Source organism: Enhydra lutris, unplaced genomic scaffold (assembly GCF_002288905.1).
Source record: "Enhydra lutris kenyoni isolate GAN:26980312 unplaced genomic scaffold, ASM228890v2 scaffoldscaffold22, whole genome shotgun sequence".
Taxonomy (NCBI): Eukaryota; Metazoa; Chordata; class Mammalia; order Carnivora; family Mustelidae; genus Enhydra; species Enhydra lutris.
Window position 1 is genome coordinate 15336491 of NW_019154106.1, and position 11532 is coordinate 15348022.

The 11532-nt window shown below is 37.1% G+C and overlaps 1 protein-coding gene and 1 pseudogene across 1 annotated transcript; both read right to left on the minus strand.

Moving 5' to 3' along the window:
* Positions 1–1339: 1339 nt before the first annotated feature.
* On the minus strand, positions 1340–2254 carry LOC111149841 (olfactory receptor 4C11-like). Its single transcript, XM_022507142.1, has one exon. The coding sequence runs from the start codon at positions 2252–2254 to the stop codon at positions 1340–1342; it is 915 nt and encodes a 304-aa protein (XP_022362850.1).
* A 7472-nt stretch (positions 2255–9726) lies between these two features.
* LOC111149909 lies at positions 9727–10607 on the minus strand (annotated as a pseudogene).
* Positions 10608–11532: the final 925 nt, after the last annotated feature.

The following is an 11532-nucleotide window of genomic DNA, read 5'->3' on the forward strand; positions in this document are numbered from 1 at the left end:
ACCAAGAGTCAGATGCTTAACTGACTCAGTTACCCGGGAACCTCTATAGGATTTGTACATTGAGAGATTTTCCAGTACAGGAGATGAACTTTAAGTAAGTCTTCCAAACTTTCATTGTCAGAGTATGAAATTTGACCTTTATCCTCAAGGAGGTATACTCAACCAAAGCCTCTCAGAATGGATTTAGATGGGTTCATCTGCCACACTTCAAGCTCCAGTCACCAGATCTGTAGGAAAGTAGTCTTGATTATATTTATTCTCAGAGACAGACTCATTGCCCACTCTCACAGGAAATGACTATGGTTGTACCTACTCATTCATTAACAGTACCTGAAATAGAATGTAAGTCTAATGACATACGTGAAAAATATAAATCAAAACACTAAAGTGCTTATTCTAGTCATTAGTCAACACTTTTCTCTCCAGAGAGGGAAATCTCTATAGAAAGTCAAATTACCATGCAAAGTTTGCTTAATAAAGGTAGAATTCAAGAAGCCATAACCTGAAACATCTCTCTCAACCCAGAAATGTGCATGCCATGCCAGGCAACCAAGCAATCTTATCCACTAGTTATGAAACAATCCCTTGTATATTCCTTTTTTGGATAAAATATTGTAACATTAGCTCTATTTTCCCTGTCAGCTGTTGCTTTTCTCATATGTGTGCTCTTATCCAGGAGGCATTTGTTTTTATAATATAACACTCAGAATTGGATAAAATTGTCCCCAATTCACCAACCAACAATTGGGGAAATGCTTGTCGACTTATATAAAAAATGTATATGACACTAAAAATATGAAATATTTACGGTCCTGTGGAATCACCAGCTTCTTGTACTGACTTGAGGATATTCATCATTGAGCCAGAAAAGAAAAGATCAAGATTTACTAGTGTCAAAACTGATTTTCCAACAAAATAGGCCAGTCAAAATTAGGGACCAGTCTTTCAACCCAGCTCAAAACCATGGAAAAGAGAAACACAACCCAGGATAATGTACAATGGAAGGAGCTAAGGTGATAGATGCAAGAAGGGCTGGCTCACAATCTGCTGTGCAGACAGCAGAAAGGTGAAGTGGGCATATCTCCCACAAATACTACTGTATTTGATAGTGTGGCAGTGTATGATGCTGACTCAAAATGAAATGGGTCTGTGCTCTGTGGTCATTCTGCCTCTATCTACAAACAACCTACTGGGAGAAGATTCAATTGTCCACACTGTGATGAAAACATTTTTTTTTCATTTCTGTCAGCCCAATTTTATTTAAGCTGTTACAGAATTAGAAATTGGAGTCCTTTGTTTTGTTTTGTTTTGTTTTGTTTGTTTGTTTTTCCTTTGCAAGTCAGAGTTTGTTGCACCATAACTTCCTCATGGCATTTTTCACTTCTGCATTTCTCAGAGTGTAAATCAAAGGGTTGAGCAAGGGTGTCCCAATAGTGTAAAACACAGCCACCATCTTGTCCATTGGAAATGTAGTTACAGGACGATCATATGTGAATATACATGGGACAAAGAATAAGATGACAACGATAATGTGGGAGGTGCAGGTGGAGAGGGCTTTCTTTCTTCCTTCTGCACTCTGGTTATTCAGAGAATGTAAGATAAAAATATAAGAGGTAAGCAGGACAATGAAACTTACCATGCAGATAGCCCCACTATTAAAAACTATGAGTAAATTAATTAAATGAGTGTCCATGCATGCAAGTTTCAACAAAGGTGTCATATCACAGAAATAATTATCGATAACATTGGGTCCACAGAATGGTAGTTTCAAAGCCAAGAAAATCTGTGCAGAAGAATGGATACAAGATACCCCCCAGACCAGATTCACCATTGTACCACAGACACCTTCACTCATGATAGTTGTGTACCGCAGGGGCTTACAAATAGCCACATAGCGATCTAAGGACATGAGGACGAGCACCAAGATCTCCATGCACCCAAAGAAGTGAAATGCAAAAATCTGGGTTATGCACTCATTGTAGGAGATGACTTTCTTCTCAGATACAGAGTCTACTATCAACCTAGGAGCAGTGGTTGTTGAGAAGCAGGTATCAGCAAAGGATAAGTAGAAAAGGAAGAAGTACATTGGGCTCCCAAGTGTCCGGCTGTATCTTAGGGTCATCATAATCAGTAAATTTGCCATCAGAGTTGCAAGGTATAGAAACAAGAAGACCACAAACACGACTTTCTCTTTCAGAACATTCTGGGTTAACCCAAGCAGAATGAATTCATTCACACTGCTATTCAATTCCATGGTTACAGCAAATGTAGAAACTGTTCATCTGCAGAGAAAATTGGGGAAATAGTGACCTGGCTATAGTGATGAAATTGGACTCAAAATTGCACTTATATAGTTCTAATTCCATCAACACATAAACCAATGGCCCTCAGTTTTTCATATATTGAAATCACTTGGGAAACTTGGTTTTTGTTTTTTAATGTTATGTCCATGCTTTAACCATGAGCATTTACTGAAGGTCTTCTTATGTTGACCGAGATTTTCAGGGGTAACAAAGCTCTCACGTAATGGTTAGTTCTGCCAAGTCCTGAGAACTAATGACTTTGCTGTATGATCTAGATCAGATCACTTCAAGGTCTTGAAGCTTTTTCTTCATTTGACAATTAGACACCCTAATAGATACTTTATTAAGTATATACCTATGTGTATGATGTGCTTACAATGTAAATGCAGCTGAATTACTGAAAAAGATTATTCCTTATAATTTTAAAACATATACACTTAGAGACTCTCAAAATAAACATTTCTTGATTTGGTCACCAGTTTGCCTTTATTATCCCTGACCTCTTGTGTACCTTGCTTGGATTATGCTTTAAGAAGAAATAACTTCCAGGGACACCTGGGTGGCTCAGTTGGTTAAGCAGCTGCCTTCGGCTCAGGTCATGATCCCAGCGTTCTGGGATCGAGTCCCACATCGGGCTCCTTGCTCGGCGGGGAGCCTGCTTCTCCCTCTGCCTCTGCCTGCCATTCTGTCTGCCTGTGCTCACTCTCTCTCCCTCTCTCTCTCTGATAAATAAATAAAAAAATCTAAAAAAAAAAAAAGAAGAAATAACTTCCTAATTCAGCTTCATGGCAGCCATAATTATACCTTCTTCTATTGCTTCCATTTAAGAAATTAGTACAATTTATTTTTATTTTGTCTACAATATTTCTGTACATTTTAATATTGATGTCAAATAATCTAGAATTTATTTTAGTATGAATTTTGAGAAGCTCTTTCTGATAAATCAACAATCCTTCAATGAATCAGTAACAAAACAAAGTAGTTACCAATATATACTAAGTACATTCTCATATCTTCAATCTATGTAATGGGGCATATAAATATTTCCTCAGCCTCTTTTCAACCAAGTCAGAAGGATAACACACCTTTAGATAAGATTATTACTTCAGATATAAGAATTACATAAAACCATATGTGATAATACCAAGTGAATTTTGGTTTCAAAAGAACAAAGGTCACTTAATTACCAATTGGCTGGACAGTGAAGTTTCAAAAATGATAAAGAAGTATTGACCTTAAATATGTAAACTGGATTTTACAGTTCTCTGAAATTCAAGTATGCCATAAGTTTATTATCAATTTCCCTAAGTAGAATATAAATTTCCCATTTACCTTAATAAAATTCCATATCTAAATAAAACTTAAAATTCATTTGCCATCTAGCTAAAATAATAATAGTGCTGTATGATAAACTAGAGATGTTATAACTATATGCTGTGATCGACAGTTCCAATGGTCTCTGACAGCATTAGAAAAGAAAAAAAAATAATGATAGTTTTGTTTTAAAACATTAGATTCCTGGGGCATCTGGGTGACTTAAAAGGTTGTAATAGAGAGGTTTAGGGGCAAATAATGGACAATCAGAAAAGCCAAGTGATGTAGCTGTATCTTGTTTTAGTTTAAATAAGCAAAAAGAAGATTTGGGACATTAAGACAAGAAAGTAGCATTTATAAGATTATATGAGATCATCACCACCACTCATAGTTCTATCACTGAATTCAATCACCATTCCTTCACCCTCTCAGACTGTCTTATCTCTCAGATTTTGGGGGACTTCACAGTCTTAGAGCATGCTTCTTCTTTTCCTTAATCTTAATTTTTACTTTTTACCTATTGAAATTTTACATTTCAAATTATATTGGTACCAATAGCCATCCCTTGGTTTTCTCAGGTCAATAGACTTCTACCTCTATCTCTTCTATTAATATGTGCTTTATTAAATGCATACATATGTTTAATATATATACTTAATATATATATATAATACACACAATTGAATTAGGCAATCCCAGATTATATATGTTTCTTGTTCTGTAATCTTCAAACATCATTGAAACAATACTCCTCTTTTATTAGGTTTTTTGACATTCACATTTTCTTGCAGTTCGGTGTGGCCCCTTGCTTTATGTACAGAAAAATCTGTATGCAGAGTCTCAACTGTGATCCAGAAAGTTTCTGTGAGTACAGCACAGTCAGGCTAAAGCAGGAATGGGATGCTACTAGATAGCATTTTATCTCTCTAGCACTCACCCTCCACAGCATATAAAACATCAAATCCCTATCATCATGCATATTGCATGCAAGAGAAGGCAAATCCTGAAAGATCAGAGAAGGATGCCATCTGATACCTTAACTTCCAGTTCTGTAAAAATCAGGTTCTGTAAACTGCATGGTGAGGAATAGGGAATACTAGATACCCAAATGAATAATGGTGAAGTGGAAGACAAGACAAAGAGAGCATATAGTCAGAGTAGGAGAGACGAGAGTGAGAGTGAGGAGACACCAAGAAGAGAAGGGTTAGGGAGATGATAGAAAAGACATACAAAAGAGGGGAGGTGAGCAAAAATATTGGAGAGGGTCGTTTGACCCAAGTTTTCATTGGAGAGTTCAGCTTCTTTCTTTCTGACCCACCACATGATCCCTCATCCCAAAACCAGACAGAAGGTGCAGGTGTGAGTCATAAGCAGGGGATTAACAAGGTATTAAAAACTCAAGTGTGTAGAAAGTGCACTCTTAGTTATAACCAGCCCAGAAGCATCACCACTGACCTAAAACTTTTCAAATCAGGGGACTCCCCAAGAGAGAAACTTCTCCCGAGATGGCCTCAATACCATGCTGAAGTTTCTTGCTCTACCCCACCCCTACATTAAGCAGAGATGATTTGAAAGTAGGAAATCCTTGCACTGAGGACAGCAAAGGTTTGGGAAGCCTTAACTACCTCAGCACCCCATGGGTGGAAATAATGTCTAGGAATTTCACCATTTGTTAGAAGACACTCTGAGTATAGATTTCATCAGATCAGTCTTGACAAGGGAATGTGAGGAAATGATCTCAGACAGACTAAAAAGCTTACCTCTTTGCTTATGAGGAAATAGATGACTTCCAATAAAGAAAATTTTTTCGTATCTTCAATTTCAATTTACGTAGAGGGTGAATCATATAAAGCTTGAATAAAACATGCTTCATTGAGATTTATCAATGTTTTTATCACAAGAGGTGATGGGATGTAGAGAGTTTACACAGAAAAGGGACTCTGCATGTGGCCCTACATCACACAGTTCCTCCCCTAAAACTCGAATTTAGACAAAAATGACAAGCTCTAGATTGGAGTAGGGGAGATGTTTATAAAAAAGAGAAATTTCTTAATTCATTTCCTCAAAACTTTGTGAAGGAACCTTATCCCTGCACTCTGAGAGAGAAATTCCTTTAAGGCTGCCTCTCTTCCCAGAGTTGCTCCTTTGGAAAACATATCAGTAACTGATTTCTTCCATAGCACTGTATATTTATGGCAACTCTCACACAAGTTTACAAATGCCTAAGGCAGGCGTCCAGCCTCAGGAACTCCAGGAAGACCATTACTCCCAACCGTCCCAAAGGATGTCCAATGTGTCAACTTGTTCAGACGGTCCATGGGCAAACACATGCTTTGGGGCCAATTAGTTAGCTTCAACTCTCTGTGAACTGCAGGAGAGGAAAATCTGTTCACTTCTCCATAAGCTTTGCTTAAGCCCATCTCTTCTAGAAGCGTGAAAGTTGTTGAAGCTACTTAAAGGCTTAGATACATGAACTATGTCAGATAGACAGACATGAGCCCTAGCCTCACCATTATCTGCTATGTGATGTTAAGCAAGTTTCTCACCTTCTTTAATTTCCAATTTTCTCTTTTTTTTTCTTTCTTTCATCTTTTTTTCTTCTTTAGAATACTTTTTTTAAGAGAGAAAGAGAGCGCAGGAGTTGGGGGGGTGGAAAGGGAGAGAAAGAATTTTAAGCAGGCTCTACATCCAATGAAGAACCCCACACAGGGCTCAATCTCTTAACTATGAGATCATGACCTGATCTGAAATCAAGAGTCGGACACTCAACTGACTGAGCCACCTAGGTGTCCCAAACATATATATATATATATAATTTTATATATATACATATATATATATAAAATTTTTAACATTAATATTCAGTACCCCCTTTCCAAATCTTAACTACGTTTCTAAGTCAATGTAGAGAAGAGAGGAAAGAAGGAAAGGGAAGGAATTTTTGAATACATGTCTTCTGTATTTTCTTTTTCTTTTTAAATATGTGTGCCATCCATGGAGTACTGGGTGGTTCAATCAGTTAAGTCTCTGACTCTTAATTTGGGCTCAGGTCATGGTCTTGAGGTCATGAGATTGAGCCCTGTGTCAGACTCTGCATTCAGTACAGAGTCTGCTTGTCCATCTCCCTCTGCTACTCCCCCTACTTTTTTCTCTCTTCTCCCTCTCAAATACATACATACATTCATACATATATACATATATCCATACATAATGTATACACAAGTCTTTAAAAAAAGATATGTACCGTTCCACATAGTCACACAGAAAGATATGTGTCATTCTTCATATCCACACAGAAAGTTGCCTGAGAATAGTTATAAGCTATCAAAGATGATATAGATTGCATTAAAAATTACTTTTCCCATGGAAAATCATGTTACTACCCATCACTCTGGTTCAAGAATCACCTGCCAGGTGTGTCACTGTCTGCTAGGCAGCTTCAATGGGGATGAGGTGAGCCATGCAGGGTACAGGGGAAGGACAGAAGGTGGAGGCAGGAATGGAGGTGAGAGGTCCTCACAAAAGACTGCACAATGCTTTGCACTCTTGTTGAAAGGTCTAGTGGTAACCAGCAAGCGGCAAGCCCTGGTATCTCACAGAAATGTCTGAGAGGAAATCATACCCCAACACTTGGCCTCTTTTATTACAAATAGACTGGAAGAATCCTGAGAATGGTTTTTGGTGTGTCACTTAAGTTCTTAGAACCTCAACTTCCCCATTAATTAAATGAGAATATGAAGACCTACCTTTAAAAAGCTTCTGTAAATCATAAAATATCTAACATAGGAAAAGAAAGAATGAATCCCTGGCTCAGAGAAAGCACAGAAGAAATAGTCATGTGTTCTTTTTAATCTTACTTAAACATGAAGAACTGAGACCCAGTGGAGTGAAATACCCCACAAAGTTCCCACAGCTAATTGGTAACAGAACTGAGCCTAGAATCCACATCTTTTAAGTATAAGTCCAAATCTCTTTTATGTTCATATGATGTGCACAGTAATGTCATAACATTTCTTTGCCTGGAGAACAAGAAGAGCCAATGAACGAGCCCCTGCATTAAACATTCCTGTTTAAAAGTCTTAAACGAACTCCTTACATTTGAAGGAATTATTAAGGTCTCCAGTTCTGGTGGGAAAATTTTGGAGGGTAGTTTGCAAGGAGATCCTGAAGTGGCCAAAGGCAAGAAGCTGAGTCAACAATCTCATGAAGATTCTTCAATCTCTGAGTCAAAAGACCTTTAGTGCTCATTAAATTTCTTATACACCGTAAGACTGGATGACATCGAGGTTCCAAATTCTGTCAAAGCAATGCCAGGATTTCCTGAAATCACTTGACTGTGCTCATCCCATCATTGAAACTGTGTGGAAATAGAACAAATGCCAACTGAGGTTTGTCCTAGTTTAAGCCACCTCTGTCCTCATCTTAACATCAATCAGGGCCCTGATTTAAACTCTGCTTATTTAAAGTTGTATCTTACAAAGGAAGGTTTCCAATGAATAATTCAGAAATTCTGGCTAGATAAACCCAACTAATACAATGAAAATTTGAGGAGAGAAATGATTTTAATTGGATCAGAAATAGTTCAGGGGCGCCTGGGTGGCTCAGTGGGTTAAAGCCTCTGCCTTTGGCTCAGGTCATGATCCCAGGGTCCTTGGATCCAGCCCCACATCAGGCTTTCTACTCAGCAGGGAGCCTTCTTCCTCCTCTCTTTCTGCCTGCTTCTCTACCTACTTGTGATCTCTGTCAAATAAATAAAATCTTTTTTTTAAATAAAGAAATAGATCACAATTAAAATTCAGATCACTGGGAGCAAGACTTATTGTTTTCAGAGTGGAAGAGGGACAGAGTGTGAAGAATGAGAAAATGCATAGACAGCAGTTGCTTTATTTTCTACTTGAATTTTGTATATACATATAATTATATTTTATATACTTTCATATAATATATAAAACATATATACATATAATTATATTTTATATAAAAGATTATAAAATATGATTTTATATATTATATAAAATTATATATAAATATCTATAAAAATATATACATGTATATACATATATAAATATAATTATATTTTATATATATAATATAAAACTTTATATAGAGAGAGAGATACCATTACCAAGATCTAATATCAGCAATAACTACATACCTTTGCCAAACTTTACTTTGGTGTGTTAAATGTTAGAGATGTACTTAAAGGTGCATATGGGAAGATACCTCATTTATGCACTTATTCAACAGTTATTCACTGAACTCCTACATAAGGATGTTCTAGACTATTATGATATATAATGAACCAAAAAGAGAAAAAAAAATTCCCTGCCTCAACTAGAGCATACAGTCCATGAGAGGAAACTGACAAAAAAAAAAATAAGAGAATTAAATTATATCAACATATCAGAAAGCAATAACTTTTCTCGAAACATAAAAAAATAAAATAAAATAAATAAGGGTAGATGGGGAAGTGAGGTCATGAAATCCAAGGTATGAGTTCCTCTTTCAGAACATAGTCATATGATGTACAAATTCCTACTGCTCAGTTTATGAGAATTCTTGATTTCTTCCACCCTTGAACCCTGACTATCGTCTTCATTGATCACAGAGATCAATATCCTACACATAAGTTTCTTTTCACTTGAAATAGTGTAAGTTTCTGTTTCTAATCTCTCAGATGTTTTTGTCATTCCTCCACAAATATTTACCAAAGCATGTGATGAGTGGCAAGAGTTTTGATGGGTAATTTCTCTTTCTAATCTTTCATATTAAGTAAACATAATCTTACATATTAAGTAAACATAATCTCCAACACTTTTTAATTTACTATGAATACTGAATTCATAATACTGAATTACCAAATCAGAATTGGTAAGTGATCTAAGTGTGAAAATATTTTTCCTGGCACCATATTACTGGCTTTTTGTCTTTTCATTTTTCTTTTTCTCTTTCTTTTCTTTTTTTTTTCCAATATATAAGCTCCTATTAAAGAGGACAAAACACACAAAGATTTTGTCTCAAATATCTGAGTTTTATTTTTCACAATTTTTTTGAACTTCAATGTTTCATTTGTATCTACAAACCACCATCAGTCTGTTTCATATTTTCTTTATGGCATTTTCATTTCCCTATTCCTGAAAGTGTAAATCAAAGGATTGAGCAAAGGCGTTAGGGGTAAAAGATAGCCACCATTTGGTCAAAGGAGAAAACAGATGCAGATCGTGCATACACAAATATTCAGAGGACAAAGAAGAAAACCACAATAGCGACATGAGATCCACAGGGGAAGAGAGCTTTCCACTACCCTTCATGGGTTCTCAGAGAGAGCAAGATGACAACATAGGAGACAAGAAACAAAGAGAGTATTATGATGCAGATAGACCCACTGTTGGCAACCACCACAAGGCCAAAGATGTGAGTGTCGGTGCAGGCAAGCTCCAGCAATGGGTACAAATCACACATGAAGTGATCAATGGTATTGGGGCCACAGAAGGGCAGGTGGAGAGTAAAGAAAAATTTTATCATGGAATGCAGAAAACTCGCCATCCAGCCTATACCCATCAGAATGCCACAGAGCCTCCAGTTCATGATGGTTGTGTAGTGTAGGGGCTTACAGATGGCCACATAGTGGTCATAAGCAATGGCTCTGAGGACAATCACCTCCACCCCAGCAATGAAGTCTTCGGCAAAAAGCTGGGTCAAGCAACCTCCAACAGAGATGGTTTTCCTCTCATAGAGGGAGTCCACAATCATCTTGGGGGCAATGACAGTGGAGAAGCAGGACTCCAGGAAGGACAAGAAAGCCAAGAAGAAGTACATGGGGGAGCAGAGGAGTGCTGGGCTGTTGCTGATGGTCACCACAATTAGCAAGTTGCCCTCAACAGTTGCAATGTATCCAAACAAAAATACAACAAATACTGTTTTCTGAACTTAGGATTTTGTGAAAGCCCCAGGAGGACAAACTCAAGTTACAAAGTTTTGGTTTTGCATGATTTCCAAGGGAAAGCTCAAAGCTGCCAGAAGGACCATGTAGAGGCTAAAATTATGAGAAAGAAAAATGTGTTTCAGACCAGTGTAAAGTGATACAGTCATCATTAAGAAGTTGGTACATCTACATGAAAAATTATCTTCTGTGTTTCTAGCATCACTGTGAACACAAAATTCAAATTTGTTGAAGGTGGTAGTGGAAGCTCAGGAAGAACTGAGGAGGAGAAAAAGTATTATTAAATACTTTAAAATAGTCAGAGCTCTAGTAAGGGGGAAAGGAGATACCCCCACGTGTGGAGAAATAGTTTATCTCAATTACCAACTCTAGTCACTTAGGAGTGGCTCCTGGAGTGAACTGCTGAGAAGGATTCGAAGGAAAGGAGCATGGCACTGGAGTTATCATGTCCACCCATGAGCACAGAATAGGAGCAGAGTACATTTGCATGCTATCCCTGCTAGAAGTTTGCCTGATCTGCGGACAGAGGAATAACATTCAGGTTAAGAGGCACTTGCAAATCATGGCTACTCTCAAATATTTCTTTAAACATCTGAAATGAACGTGGCCTTTAAGATGAGTTCATTCATTCCTTATAAAAGCGAAAGATACATGGGAAATCTCCGTACAAACACAGAACAAGTATCCATGTATTGAGTTGTTTGGTTGTTGTTTTTGTTTTTATTTTTATTTTTTCCTTCATCATTTTAAAATAAGAACTGGAATTTAGAAGAGGAAAAAAAAAATCTATACCAGAGTGTTGCCATGTTGACTAACTTAAATAATACAAAAAAAAAAAAAAAAAAGTTCTGGGCCTAGTGCCTAGGACACAGTCCATATTAGGTCTTATCCTTATTGTACTGGTAGGAAACTCATGCATACAAAGATAAACTTGAGAAGAGATGTTAGATCTGGGATGTTAATAGAGAAAAT

Excerpts from the sequence above, each read along its gene's own strand:
- LOC111149841 (XM_022507142.1), bottom strand. The coding sequence starts at position 2,254 with ATGGAATTGAATAGCAGTGTGAATGAATTCATTCTGCTTGGGTTAACC.